The sequence below is a fragment of the Lampetra planeri genome, chromosome 9 (assembly GCF_965212315.1).
Source record: "Lampetra planeri chromosome 9, kcLamPlan1.2.h2, whole genome shotgun sequence".
NCBI lineage: Eukaryota > Metazoa > Chordata > Hyperoartia > Petromyzontiformes > Petromyzontidae > Lampetra > Lampetra planeri.
In genome coordinates this window covers 7,836,496-7,852,652 of record NC_136115.1, presented here as the reverse complement: position 1 = coordinate 7,852,652, position 16,157 = coordinate 7,836,496, and the positions used below count along the sequence as shown (strand labels likewise).

The window sequence follows — 16,157 nt, the reverse complement described above, 5'->3', positions numbered from 1 at the left end:
CAGTCAACGGTTGTTATTCCGACAACCACTTGGTAATTCCTGTGGGTGATTGTCTAAACTCCCAGCTTGCTATAAAGAGGGCATCAGCGGCACTGAACACATAATTCATAGCATGCCTCAAGTAAGTACATTATAGAAGATGGCATTTTGTAATTGCTTGTAATATCTCATTGTTGTCCTTTGTCCACATTTCAATAAGAGATAATGTCCCTTGCTTGAGGAGCATTGAGTAGAAAGAATCATGCATGAAAGCACATTTTGAACATGAGGCCTCATTTATAGCAGTTTACATGAATTTCCCAGATGCTCAAGTTTAATGAGACCACAGCAGCTTTATGCATTGCCTTCGATATGCACTTTAATTTATTCACCCATTTTTCATGTTTATTTCTGGATGGTTTTTACAACATAACTCAACTCGGAAGCACCAGCTTGTTGTTTCCTCGAGGCTCACTGAGAATGGCATTTAAAATATTAGATTATTACACTGAAGAATTATAGTTGTCTAATCTCTTGAAATGGACACTGTATCAGCATGAAACATACATTTCCTTGAACTGTAATTGCTATGGCAGTATATGTAAAGTGGAGCTGTCATGAAAAAATGTGTCCTGCAATTCGGATAAACTTTGTTCCGTTTCAGTTCCAGTCAGGATGAATGAACCTTGGGCAATAGACTTGATTTGTGTTTTCTTGTCAACCTCCACTGTCAGCAGTGTGGGTGTGTGGAACGAGGTGCAATGCTTTGATTGGTGTAGACCTACTTAGGCCTCGGCAAGGTAACGTAAAAGGTCAAAAGCAACGAGCCTACCTTTACCCTACCTTTTACACTTACCCCATACAAATTACCCGATTACAGGGTAATTACTGGGGTACTACACATGAAAAAGGTTTATAACAGGTAAATGCTAGGTAGAGCGCTTTATTCATATAGACTACTCTCGATGATTCAAATTTTAAATGGAGGCCACGGACTGCGCCATGGAGCTCTTAGCGAGCAGTAAACAAGGTACCATATTTACCGGGTAATACTTCGCGCCACCTTTACCCTACAGGGTAATTCTTCCGCACTACTTTTACCCTATCCTTTTACCTTACCCCTTGGCATGTCGACACCTTTACCCTTTACCCTTTTACCCAGTAAAAAGGGTAAATTACCTGACCTTGCCGAGGCCTAGACATACTGCCGGTGTCGGAGCCCTCTCCTATATTAACATAAGCTGCCCCGCCCATCTCTAAACCTTTATAAGCAGCTTGCCCTCAGAGCAGAGGTAGCAAACGGGTTTTGATTCCTTACCCGTACCCGGCCGCACCAGGGTCGCAAACGGGTACCCATACCCGTACCCTACTCGATACCCGGCTACCCGTACCCGGCCGGGTATCGGGTAGGGTACAGGTACCCGATTGCGACCTCTGGGATGAAGCCATGTTGCAGGCGCGGGTGGGTTGATTCTAGGAACTTGAATTGTGAGAAGAGACAAGACGTTGGGAAATGAGTGACAAACGGTGACTCACCAGTGACTCACGGCCTACCCGTACCCGTACCCGGCCGCACCAGGGTCGCAAACGGGTACCCGTACCCGGCCGGGTACGGGTAGCCGGGTATCGGGTAGGGTACGGGTATCGGGTACCCGATTGCGACCTCTGCCTCAGAGGCTAACCTCCCTGTTCCTGATGACGACCGCTTGTGTTGTGATCGAAACGTCGTGATATTTGTAGTCACTTTATTTTTTTTTATTTTATTGTTATAATTTTTTCTATCTACGTGACTTTACCGAAAGAACCATAGAATATATTCAGCGTTTAGAGATTAGTTCACCACATTAAGGGAATGTCAGAGGGGGTTACGTAATGCACGGATAACTCCACCTTTTCTATTTTGAGGTCAAAAATGTATCTGTCGTGCAACGACTCCCTCTCACTGTGCTTTGCGTAAATAGGTTCAATGATTTATCTTTACACATATACACACACGGGAAGACGAATACAAAGAACATCTCGCTTAGGCTGCGCGATGTAAATATGAGATTATGACTCTGAAACTCTGGTAACATTGACAATTTCGAAGCACATCTACAAACCGACATCTGTTGGTTTAAAATATCCACGATGCTCTGTGGAAATGGCCTACACCCAGGCACAAGCGAGCAGTGTATTCTCATACACGTAGGGTTTCTAAAAAAATGCAGCTGACTGCGAGACAAAACCACCCGATTTATTTACAGCATTTGTCAAGGAGCACTTATGCAAGAGTTTTCGATTCATTCATAGAGAATAGTGTTTGATCCGTGCAGTAATCTAACACTCAGTCACATATTCTCAGGTTTTTTCGGTAAAGTCACGTAGGTAAAAACATTAAAATTAATGAAAGTAAAATAAAACAAAACAAAAATAAAATTCACGACGTTTCGGAGGCAACACAAGTCTCCGTCATCAGACTTGTGTTGCCTCCGAAACGTCGTGAATTTTATTTTTGTTTTGTTTTATTTTACTTTCATTAATTTTAATGTTTTTACCTACGTGACTTTACCGAAAAAACCTGAGAATATGAATCATTGCAGTCACGAAAGCTTCAAATCTAGAATTACTCAGTCACATGATTATCATCGATATTTCTTTCACTTAGCTCACAGGACCGATCTGTCGAGATCCAAACTCTTGGGTTGAGCAAACCTACAGTTTTTCCAGGGTTTTTTTTGACACATTATGTACATCAGTCTAGCCAGTGGCATTAATGTAAATGCAATGTATCATTTACTGCTCTTGTTCCCATTGGTTATGTGTAATAAAAGCTCAACAAAGTGTTGGTCGAGCTATGTGCTAGATATATTTCTCCACATTTAATTACAGAATGTATTCTGGTCCAGGGGCCTATTGGCTTTTTGCACCAATTTTATCCAACGGAATTAGTTTAAGCAAGCAAACTCTGGACCAGTTTCGACATTGCGTCTCATCATCAGTCAGCCTTGTTAAAGAAATGCTGCCAAGAACTCCATCTAAACCATGTTCAACTTCTACCACGGTTGGCTACTAACGGTGCGAAAGAATTTGAACATACATACAATGTCAACAAGAAACATTGTACATGAACGACGTATAATGAGATGCTAGAATACATCAGATCACGGGTGTGACTCAAATGAGTGTAAACTCTACACTGGTAATGCAGGTAGAGAAGGAGCATGACCTTATTGCAGGTGTGGATATTTTTGGTTGTGTTAAGCTCAAGGTGAAGTGAATTGATAGTGTATTATCGTGCTTACAACAGCTATTGTCTCCGGCGGTTGACCAACCCATTATTTATTGATGCTGCTTTTCTGCTCCCAACAATGCCCAATTTAAAAATTCACAGCGCGTGCCATCTGGTGCATTTTCCTAGCGGCTACGGACTAAACATCACCATTGTTCACCTCGTGTCCTCTAATCCTCTAATGGGTGTTGGCGGTTCGCTTCTATTGCAGAGCTCAGAAATTGATGTCGGTGTCCCTGACTATAGCTGCACCCCCGCAAAACAGTGGCATGGCCCAAGTGGAGATGCAGGCGCAGCCTCCGTTGGTACAACCCATTGCTGCTCCGGTGATCCCACAGGTACCGATTTCAATACTTTGCAGGGCTTTTTATTTATTTACTTACGTATCGTTCAGTTTCAAATTGTGTTATTCAATCCCATCATTGAGTTTAATAGTTGCTTAATCGTGTCCTCGTTTTCATATTATTATTGAATATAATCAAAAGTATTTGTATGTACCCAACAGAAAGTGGCCAGCCCAAGTTTTGGGTTGCCAGGCTTTGATGGTCAATCAGGAGTAATGGCTGCACCCGTTTTTACGAAGGTAAGTCGGTTTCTATTTGTAACAGCCAATTCATGCTTGTCTGGATTAGCATATAGCTAGGTTTGTAAAAAAAACAATGTCTCTCCCCTAATTGGAATAGTAGTGCTATATTTTACACTTTTTGCCAACCAAGGTGAGGTTTAAGTAAACGCATGTGCTTTATTTACGAGTCAACATTGGAAGCAGTGTGATGGATACTCATAAAGGAAACAGTGGCAGATAAACACCCATGATTATCTTGTTTTACTATGTAAAATTATCACTGCCATTTCTATTATGCATTCTGGAAACAACTTTGGGTGTGCAGTTTGGGAGTTTTTTTTATATGATCCCATGGCCTCTATCGTTCTGAAATTCGATCATAATTGGTCAGTTGATCCGAACCTATTTTATATTATTATTTTATTTACCAGGTAAAGCCCACTGAGCTATTAGCTCTTTTACAGAGGTGACCTTGCCACACATCGAAGGGGTTTATCATATTTGGAAATTTTTATTAGCAGCCATCTAAACGCAAATTTAGATTATTTGTGGAGGGCAAAACTGGAGGACCTGGACAAATATCCACACGACCACGGGAGGAGAATTAGTGCAAAGTCCAAATATAAAGGCATCGTCAGTTTTGGGAGCAGACTCATGGCCTTCTGCGCACTACGCAAGGGAGATAACATCTATTTGCCCCCAAAGCACACTTTGGAGCAGATTTTTTATTGTAATATATGTAATAGTTGCAATTATCATGTCTTTGTTTGTATTGCATGTAAGCACTAAGTTTCATGTGTTAAGTCATAAATCCATCACATTGTCATATATGCCTATTTTAAAACGTCTGACATGTAACGTGTAGATGTTAAGTTGTCCTTAAAATAGTTTGTATTGAGTTTTCATTCCGTTTTAGTGCAGGATATTGAAGAGGGAGTGAACACGTTCAAAAATATTTAGCACATGAATACCATACACCAACGAGTAACATGACTGGAATTCCACAGTGCAGGAGTGTATATTGTGAAGACCACTCTAAACACTTGCTACCCACTAGGCTGGGACAGACACAAGTTGCTTGAGTAAATACTGTACAGTATTACAAGATGTTTGATATCGCATTGCATGTGGTAGATATCGAGGATCATCTTCATGCCACGTGGTATGAGGAACAAATGTTATCGTTTTAATCTAAATAGAACCTTGCCATTTGTGAATCACAATATGTAAGTCATAACATGAGATTCATACACTTTCGTCTTCTCGCACCACTGCTGGTAGAAGGGCCTCCTCTTGGCCTAGTCTTACATACTGGCCACATCTGTGGCCTACCAATTGAATGACTGGTGAACCCATTTATACCGCAAGGGGACTCAATAAATGCCACGACATGAGATCGATTCGGACCAGCAGGTCTCGTGAGCTAACCATTGCACCATGGCAAGAATGTGAATGTAAAACGACACAAACCCTATTCGGCACCCATGTAGTTTTGACACGTGCATGTGTAGGTGCAGTGTGTGTGTGTGTCCAGGTATCCAGTATGCAATCACCATCCTGCATGTGAGGTGTCCATTGTAAGCGGCAACATGTTCAGCCAAGCGGTTGTGATACACTCAAAGTGTGTGCATCACCAAAGTCTCTAAATACCGGACATCGATAATTATGGGTTATTGCACACATGTGTTCGCACAATTTCCAGTACTTATGTTACTTAATAAAGGATATTTACAAAATAATCTAGAAATAACTCTACGTCTTATTACTCTGCGAAGAGGCTTTATTGTTCGTGAAATCCCTGTAACTCTGATAAGATATCTTTGACCTCTGCATCACCTCTATTGCACACACACTTCTGTGACCACGTATATCGTCGTTTCATTCATTATACAGTCAAACATTTACTGCTGCAAACATTCATTATCACAAACATTGAAATGCCAAATGTGTTGCAATAAATATCCCTTTTCACTCAATACACTTTTTTTCTTGGTAATTGTAGATGCATAGAACTAAATAAAATGTATTAGACATTTATTCGCTACAGTCATGTAGGCCTTGCTGAAATACTTGCTCTAAAATATAAAATTGAATACCACCATTAACCTTGCTCAAAAGTGCTGCTAATGTAATGCCAAAATGTCACTGAGTATTAGATTGCTGCACAAATCAAATTCAGCATGTGATGGGCTGGTGGCACAGGCAACACAGCCACCTATTTAGCAAGCTCGGGGACTCAGCATCCCGTGCATAAACATTCTGATTAAGCCACAGCTTCACATTAGCTTTCCTTGCGGTAGGTAAACAACTCTGGGCTAACACACACTGCAATCATTGTTGCATCATGCTGAAACATTTGTGTTTGTTTCCTTGGATTCATGTATATGCAGTTGTATATATTACTATAACAACTTAACATGCATAAACAGTGGGAAATGTTGTTCTTACTTTTTCTTTGCAAGATGACCATTATCTGTAAATGTACAGTAAAAATGCAAACATTTTGTAAATCCACTGCTGGATCAGGGCCTCCCCGCTCCTTTCAGGTTTTGGCTGTTATTTGACTATACTTCATCATGCTGGTCAGTGCAGGTTTATGAAGTTGGGGAGCCTAGATATGTACGCATAGAAGTACAGTACAACAATGCTTGCTTCTGCCCTGCTGTCTGCTAGGCACCACATAGCGCCGATCGCAACATGTACGAGAGTCAATCACCGAGATTTGACAAGTTCAGGTGCATTGTGGGTGTTTTGGCCATAGGTATACACAGACGGCATTGATTGCAAATTCCAATTGCACTTATCAATATCACTCACCAGTCTAATGTGACACATTTTGAGTGCTTATATTATTTTTATTGTAGCTTGTCAATTACAATTACATATAGAATGCTAGCCTTTATACAAATATGCATTTAAACAGAGGTGAATTGTAACTGTGCAATGCTCCATTGGAACCGCCTTTGCCAGATGGCGTCATCTGGTCCAACACCATGTGAGACTAGTCTCTAAGCAAAGCTGTCTCGGGTGTGGACCAATCAATTTCAAGGACAGTGCATACATTATTAGAGTTGTGTTTTTGCTTGCATTCTGACCGCAGGTATTGTGGTCAATGCAAACATGACTCCTTGTAAAAAAAGGTGCCAGTTTTGTTGCCAGATAATAGGGAAAAAAACAATTATCATCATGTGCAATGCTCATTTGTATTTTGTGCCCGGGCCGGCAATGCTTATTTTCGTGGATTTGGATATTTCTCAAGTCAAGTCGATTTTTTTTTTTGGCTAAGACACGTGGCGCCTTTCTCGCACAAATCTGCCACTCAAAAGCACCGCATGGTCATTTTCTACCGTACACCAACCGCAGCTTCATTTTCTCTCGTGCAGATTTGGACTGTCAGTTTGCCCCTTGCAAATTCAGTCTCTCGTGCCTCATTGTCGCAAGCTGTGGACCGCTGTTATCTGAGATGGGGTCATGTTTGCATTGGAGTCCTATTTGAGTAGGCGTGGTGCGATTCATTTGACGAGTGGCGTGAATGCGGATACAAATAGCAAACGTACTCCATCAAGAACTTAGCAGGACCTTTCTAAATAGTTCCAAACGAGCTACCCCGTGTGGAATGTGACAGAAAGAAATCAAACATTAGCGACACCGAAATTGCAAATAGTGTTGCATGACTAAGCATAACAGTTCTGAATATTGGAGACAATTGAGCGTAGGGGGCCGTCCATAAATGACGTCACGCGATTTTGGACGATTTTTGACCCCCCCCCCCCTCGTCACACGGCGTCACAAAAAGTCAGACCCCCCTCAAATATGACGTCACAAAACTCTGCCCCCCCCCCCCCCCAAAATAAAACATGCTTGAAATCGCTTTAAACTATTGTCATTGTAGTGCGTATTTAATGTGACGCTGCACTCTGATGTTGTAGGAGAAAACATGTATTAAAAAGTGTTGTCTATATTTATTTAAAGTTGCGCATTTTGATGTGACGTCACATTTCTCAAACCCCCAACCCCCTCGTCACACATCGTCACAGATGTCTGACCCCCCCCCCCCCCCAGGTGCGTGACGTCATTTATGGACGGCCCCATGCCTGTCATTTTTTGGCTTAATGGCATCGCCACTTTGGCTGGAAAAACAAAGAAAGCCAGGTTATGGTGCAGGTCTAGCAACCTACTAGAAGCCGCAGTTAATGCCAGCAAATGCTCGTGATTGCATCATTCCCACCAAAATGCTTGCAAGTATAAAGCAGCACAATACCCTGGCGTGTTCACGTCTTCGAATTTTTATGATATTGTTGAGCAGAGTAAGTTAAGGGATAATTTAGTGCACCTCATTAACGTGGTGCTTTTTACGTACATTAATTTAGGTAATGAATTAGTCCTCGTTAAGTGTAAGTCATTAAAAGTACACTGAACAAGTTTATCCTGCCTTAGAATAATGGTATGAAATAGTCACAGGCATGGTTATGTATTGCTCAATGCTGCTGTCTTGGATGGACAAACTAAGTTTCCATCTATTTCATGAACAAAGTAAAAATTGCATGTGAATTGGACGCATGGGAAATTATTAGACTGTACCAACATTCAGAGCGCTTCCTTTTATCTCCGTATTATTAAACAGCAGGTTTGCTCATTGTAAATTAAATTAAGGCACCTTGAACGTTGCCTCAGTCACAATTGTTTAACAGACTTTGTCACAGAGACGCATGAGATTGAGTTGCTGAGCAATGCTGGAAAAAAAATCAACTGCTTTTATTAATCAGTGAATTACAAACTGATTGTCTAATTAAGTCATCATTAATTCTCATTAATGAACATGTCATTACATGATTAATTAATAGAGCTCGTTTATGGGCTCTTACAAACCATTACTGAGTAATGCAGCTCAGCACTATTTTAATAGGATTCCAGAAAAGCCAATAGGCATCCATTCATCATGGCACTGAGTTCACTTGGCAAATTGCACTTCAACGGGACCATTTGAGGTAAGCACTGTGGAATCTGCAATGTTTGGTGATGAGATGACACAGCTAAGCATTTTCACCAACCTGCACTGACCAGCGTGGTGAAGTTTGCTCAAATTGCCACCTTGGCTGACTTGCCAAAGTCATGGCTCTCAGTCTCCAGAAAAATCCGTAATTCACCAGCCATGCTGTCGCCTAGGAAGGTGATAATGCAGGGAGTGCGAAGAATCACTGGGTGTCAACAGGACGCATTGTGGATGTAACTCCAGTAATGCTTCTCAAAAGACGAGTACTCTGTCAAATAGAACCGTCTGATTGAGATACATAAGTAAGGACATAGTTGGAGTTAGTGAGGTGAGAATTATATCCATGCTTACATTTAAACCGATCTGAATAGTAGCAACCACTTCTGTCATGGAGGGAGCAGTTGAGAGTCATTTCGGACGAGTGGGTTCCTTAGATTCTCTGGAATCAAACATTGAGTTGTAGTGTTCAAGAGAGTATCAGATTTAGTTATCCTCCTAAGATTAAGACTGTTGAACCACTGAAAGCTAAAGATAATTCAAACATATGCCTCAACAACGAGCCATTAAGATGTTGCAGTAAACCAAGTATATGAAGAAATTAACTTCGGAATGAGGGCAAAACACAACATACATCATAATGGGTGACTTTAATGCGAAGGCAGACAACAGAAATTATAATGTAGATGTTTAATGTGCATTAGGGTGAGGAGATTTATATAACAACCACCTTTAAAAATATATATATAATAAATGTATCAAATGGGCATGGATGATCTGAGATGTAGAAATTATAAATAACACATTTTCAGACGTGTCTGTTCCAGCAGATTCACGACAGGAAGTGATCACAAGTTGGCACAGTGCAGTTAACACTTTTAACATTACTGGAGGGAGCACTGGTCTAATTACAGGCAAAAACAAGACATCATGGGACCTCCTTTGCCAGTACCAAAATATGATAATAAGTTTTTCTCTCTTATCTGGCAGCAAAACAGGTGTTAATTTGTTAAAAACACCAAACTGAAACCTTTTACAAGGAATCATGTGTGCATTAACCACAATACTTGCAAACAAAAAACATACTCTGATAATATACGCTTTTTGGCGTCCTTTGGTCGAACACCGTTTGAGACGAAGCTCAAAAGAAAGCTGTCTCTGGTGTGGACCAATCAGTTTCTAAGACAATGCATACATTAGCATAGTATGTTTTTTGTTTGCATTTAGACCACAAGTATTGTGGTTAATGCAGACATGATTCCTTGTAAAAGGTTTCAGTTTGGTGTTTTAACAACTTAACACCTGTTTTGTTGCCATATAAAAGGGGGAAAACTTATTCTCAAAAACAAGACAGTCAACCTCAAAACCATCCAGTCCAGGAGGTTGGATGCTTTAGACAAAATCTAAGCCACCGATTGAAATCCCAAGAGAAGCAAGATCGTTAAATGGATGTCACCACTATGAACAGTTAAATAATTGGTATTGTAATGAACAGTGTAGGGAGGGTGGGAATAAAACAACGGATAAGAACTTGTTGGATACCACAAAAAGTGCAACGGTGAAATATAGAGAAAAGAAAAAATGACATTCAAAAACTTGTCAGAATTCACAGAACTCAGTAAACCCGAAGAAAGATAATGACAATATAAATCAGAGAGACAGAACGAAAGTGGTTGAATGTGTCATGATGAACAATTGGAGAATTAAATCAGAAAATAAAGTTTTTGATTAGTCAATCACAAGTTGCAGTGCTTAGAGAGCAGGACGAAACCATAATACATTGCAGAGATATATCATTAAGATAGTGGAGCATTTGTCTGCAGTTCTCTACCGGGTGATGATGATGGTGATGATGATGGTGATGATGATGTTACAGCTTGATTATGTTTTTCCAATGGTAGTACAGTACGTTTAAAATATGGTTTTCCTCCATATACTGATCCAGTGCAGAATGAGTTAGTACACTTTATACAATAGGTAACGTCACATATTTTCAGTGCCTGTGCACCATGTAAATATAAATTCAGATTGCCCATCGATGACCCTATAGTATAATGAAATCAATCGTGTCATTTTGATAGGTTCGAGTAATATATTTGATGTTTCAGGCTAACGCTGCATTTAGATGGTCGCCACGTGCGTGAAGCAGTCCTTTTACAATATTGGGGGTACACTGGGACACGGTGAATGTCGGAAGCCGAATGTAATGCGTCGCGTTGTTTTAGGGGCTCCCTTCAGCGCTAGTTTCCCCCCCAAGATGGAAACTCTGTGGCAGGCACACACGTGGCAATGATTGTTGGGTTGAGAGTAGCCAGAGGGGCCCATGTTCATTAGACAAGCTGGCCCACGAATACTGTTTGAGGGGACACAGCATGTGGCTTTGCCTCCTCTTCAAATGTGTTGAGGGTAGCTGCTCTCCCTGCCCCCCCCTACTCCCGCCTGCGCGTGCCCGCTCCCTGATATTCCCACACTTTCGGTTTGTGGAAGCCATGCATCAACACTGCCCCAATATCTAATACGCTCTCCCATGCATGATCGTGCATATTTTACATTGGGCATAATAAATATTGTCAAAAATATTAATGTGTTTACAATTCAGAACTCGCTTATATTACAGTTATAAATTCATGATATATATACAGCCTGTTTATTGCAATGGACACCTACCAAGCGTTTGCTTGGCATGCACTTAAAAATAATATTTAAAGAATAGATTTGAAACAATAAATATGTTTTTTGGTTAATACCATATTTACATAAAAAGGCAATCAAAAACGGCCACCTTCCCTCCTATGAAACATTCTGCTTGTAGTTGTGAGCAGCGGCAAGTTTTTTCAAGTATTAAACATTTTGAGACTAGGCTCTAAAGAAAGCTGCCTCTGGTGTGGACCAATCAGTTTCAAAGAGAATGCATAAATTATTATCGGAGCATGTTTGTGTTCGCATGTTCACCACAAGTACGTGTGATTAATGCAGACAGGATTCCTTGCTACAAGGTTTATGTTTAGTGTTTTAACATCTTAACAACTGTTTTATTTCCAGAAAGGGTAAAACCAATCCTTATATTTCTCATGTATTGTTTGATCTTATCTGCACAACCGGTCACGTGAATGTTCATACCCTAACACCACCAGCCTCCTTTAAAACGTTTCAATATCCAGACTTCCCAGCGGTTGTGGAAGAAGGCCAGGAAGATGTGGCGCGTGTTTAATTGATTTTTGGATGCACAGAGTTAGAGAAATAAACGCAGGCAAGCTGTCTTGGTGCCAAAGTGCTGCCATTTACACTTCAGCAGTATGGTTAGAGAATGAAGTCTATAATGTTACAAACGAAGGCGGCACACTTTTAATATCATTGCTCATCCTGGACCTCTATGCACACGTGCCAAGTCCATTTCCCATACTTCCTGAGAAATCTTCGAAAGAAAGTTAATAAACTGATGAACTAGAACAGAGACTCTCTTTACAAACATCTGCTCATGTCTATAAAACGAACTCTTCATTGCAACCTCCTGCCCACAAGTCCTTTAATTGTCATGTATAATCATCAGCCATGCTAAATCGACTGCTGGATTAAGGGCTCCCAAGCAGCCACCACCTCTGTGGTGATCCTGCAATGCGGCAATCCACCCAACACCTGCACACGAGCTGATATATTCGCTCCCATAGCCATGTGCCGACTGTTACGTTGGCCCTCAGGTATATATAATTAAAACCAATTACACATCCAATGTTAACTCTCTAAATTCACTAGAAATTAGTTGATTTAATTTGTAGTCTCGTGAGACAACGTTTTTGCTACTTACTGAATGCGTTTCGATTGTAATAAAATATATAAACTTTACGTATTATGGTTTTTGGAAAGAATTCAGGTTTTGTTATTCTTTCATTGAAAAATATATTCATCACTGCAAAAAAACTTGTTTTTGTCAAAATGTTTACTCCTTTGGAAATCATTTACCTCATTATTGGAAGTCTACTGCTTCTCCAAGTAGCCAATAACAGTTATGTTGGCAGGCTTAAAACTTCAAACAAATAAACTTCAAACAAATAAACTTCAAAAGCTAAATATTTTTTTCCACAAATAAAATCCAAAACAAAGGAGCCCAATCTTTATGGAATGGCACCTACTATGCGTTTGAGAGAAAAAAAATGTATGCAAGATGATCCATTTATAGATACTAGACTAAATAATGGGAATAGAATATATAAAAACCAACATTTCATTTGAAAGCTTCTTCGTGTCTCCCACCACTTCCAGTATACTTATTAAATTTTTTAACACTCTGCTCGGTAATATACGGGGCCCATCGCTTTCACAAAATGTAATCATCTATTGGTAAGAAAGTTAGAGTCATTAGAAATCAGAGGGGTGTCTATAAATAGATCACCCTGTTTCATAAAAGTTTAAAGTCGATTTTATTTCACCAGGTGAGAACTCAAGAGACCGGAATGAGTCAAATTCTCGAGACAGAGACCGGGGATCACCAAAATAACAAAAAGCCACGGGCGTCAACACAAGTGCAGCAATGCAACAAATATCATTCAGAGCAAAAACAACAAAAATTTGACATTCGAGACAAATGTTGAGCGGAGGTTGTTGAGATGCCTCCCAATAATTTCACTTTGTAACAAAAAAAAATATTTTTTGTTCCTGGGTAGTTAAGTGTTATTTTCCAATTGCTTCTGCCACAAAAGTACATAAAATGGCTATTATTCCCCACAAACCTTGCTTTTGTGACCAGGACAGTGATATTTTGAAATATACCTATTTTCAATGAGAAAACGTGGTGTGCATTTGTGTCATTCCTTCACGTAAAGTCCTGGTCGCAAAAGCAAAGTGTTGTGTGGAATAATATCCATTTTCTATACTTTTGAGGCATAAGCAATTAGAAAATGACACTTAACTTCCCGGGATCAAAAATCGTGTTCGAGGCTTCGCATTACAACGGCTTGCTGCCCCACGTGCCCGCCTGTCGCCCTTCGCAGCCTCTGACAGACGCGACGGCGTCCGAGGGCCAGCTGGTGGTGCTGGAGTGTCGCGTCAAGGGCTCGCCAGCACCCAAGATTACGTGGTACCGAGAGGACGCTGCTGTGGACGATTCTCCCGACTTCCGTCTCCTGCAGAAAAGTGAGTGTGCCCCCCCCCCCTCTCTCTCTCTGGTCGGCAGTCCGGCATGGAACGCTTCACGAATTTGCGGCATGGAGATCATACTGGTAGGAACCACCTGGTTCCACCAGCCCACAGGGGATCAGGGGATTATTGTGTCCGTCCGTCCGTCGTGCATCCAAAAATGGGAGGGGTGGGGCTGGGTGGAGAGGGGAGGGTGGGGAGGGGTTGGGTGGGGAGGGGAGGGAGGGGCTGGGTGGGGAGGGGTGGGGCTGGGTGGAGAGGGGAGGGTGGGGAGGGGCTAGGTGGGGAGGGTAGGGGTTGGGTGGGGAGGGGTGGGGCTGGGTGGGGAGGGGCTGGGTGGGGAGGGGAGGGAGGGGCTGGGTGGGGAGGGGTGGGGCTGGGTGGAGAGGGGAGGGTGGGGAGGGGCTGGGTGGGGAGGGGCTGGGTGGAGAGGGGAGGGGAGGGGCTGGGTGGGGAGGGGTGGGGCTGGGTGGGGAGGGGCTGGGTGGGGAGGGTGGGGCTGGGTGGGGGGTGGGAGGGGTGGGGCTGGGTGGGGAGGGGCTGGTCACCCCGTGGTGCCCTTATAAAACTCAACGTTTAACCTACTCACGCCGGCTTGTGCCCGCCCTCACAGTCGGGCATATTTGCGGAATACACCACGCTGCCGTTGACCCTGGCCATTGACCGAGCAACCCAACGTTCCTACCAGCTCCCTCCGCAGGAGGAATGTGTTTAAAGCCTCCCACACGAACTGGTGCGCAATCCGCACGTAGTGCCTGGTCAGCACTTTGAGTTTAACAGTTTCCTGCATGGGAGGCCCGTGTACATTATAAATGATGACGATGGCCAAAGTCGTTATCCGTTGGAGAGCTTTGTTTTGTTCATGTTTGGGGAAACGTTGTCCGCTCCAAAGTATGTTAATTGATCACACACCAGGTGGGGATGTTTTTTACTCTTTGGTTCGTCTTCACCTGAAGACGGTTGCTTGTGTTGCGATCGAAACGTCGTGATCTATTATTTTTTCTATCTACGTGACTTTACCGAAAGAACCAAAGAGTATGGATTCCTGCAGTCACGAAAGCTTCAAATCAAAAATGGGGACATTTGAGTTTGATCAGTCACAATTTCAGGAAACACACAGACCACTCTACCCTCTTATATCTGTTTAACATAAATTGTACACACAGTCAAGTTTTTGAAGACCTGGTTTTGCATAAGATATATCCAGCTCGTGGCGAGAAATAGTAATTACATTTCTCCGTCTGATAAACTACAGTGTTTTTTTTAAGCAGCGCATTCCCAACAAACGTTTGACCACCACTTGCACACTAATGAAAGAAAGATTACTTATTTTTATTTGTGTTTGGTTTGTGGCTGTATCCTTCATAGACCCCCCCCCCCCCCACAATTTATTGAACAGTTGCATACAATTTATCATATTCCTGAATTATTCCGAAATTGGCGAGCTGAACACACATTCTAATGCATTCCGTAACCAACACAAATGTGTTTTCCTGCAATCTAGCAAAAAAATGTTCTTGCAAAGTGGGCGCAACTGAGTGAGTCGTGTTTAATATTATCGGCTTTCGATGACAAGCCTGTAGCTGATGGGTGCCAGGCTGTTTGGGGCCTTGCAGGCCTAAATCTGCCCAAACTTGCACAGGAACATATGAGCTGGCATAGAAATTACGAATGCTTGCCAGGCCACCTTGGTACACACTGTGTACCCTTCGGCACTGTGTTCCAGCCAACACCGTGAGTGCTCTTCTGTAGACTTTGCTGGCCTGTCATCCACTTTCATGGGCTATTTAATTTTAAGTCATCAAAATTTCCAGCGATGCGTGAGAAAGCCACGAATGAGGTACGTTAGTTCCTCTGCCACCCTCTTCACATTGCACTCTGTTTTGGATAGTGTCCTCTTTAATTTATTTTAGTCTTCTTTTGTATAATGGTTATACTTGTAACCAGTAGCGGGCTTTGCTTTACTATTAAACTACGGGGAAGGTACATGACTTAGTATACTGATGATGGAGAACAAATTGTGGAAGTGTTTACTATGAGCTTTAAAGCAGTCGAGAGCTTTATGCTAACTCTGCCCTATTGGTGTAAATAAAACTTACCGGCTGCAATTGTTGGCGGCCGAAATACCGTAGAACGATTCGTGATTTTATTTTTGTACTTAAAAGCATAGACTCGATTATATTTGGGCAAAATGTCATATTTCTAGTTATGTGAGTAAA

At 41.9% G+C, this 16,157-nt stretch overlaps 1 protein-coding gene across 1 annotated transcript in view; it reads left to right on the top strand.

Moving 5' to 3' along the window:
- LOC144720767 (uncharacterized) overlaps positions 1 to 15,690 on the top strand; it is a 51,437-nt gene extending 35,747 nt beyond the window's left edge. The window contains exons 5-7 of the mRNA XM_078597792.1: positions 3,462 to 3,588; positions 13,794 to 13,935; positions 15,665 to 15,690. Of these exons, the coding sequence (XP_078453918.1) occupies positions 3,462 to 3,588; positions 13,794 to 13,935; positions 15,665 to 15,690 (295 nt within the window). The remainder of the gene's footprint in view (positions 1 to 3,461; positions 3,589 to 13,793; positions 13,936 to 15,664) is intronic.
- Positions 15,691 to 16,157: the final 467 nt, after the last annotated feature.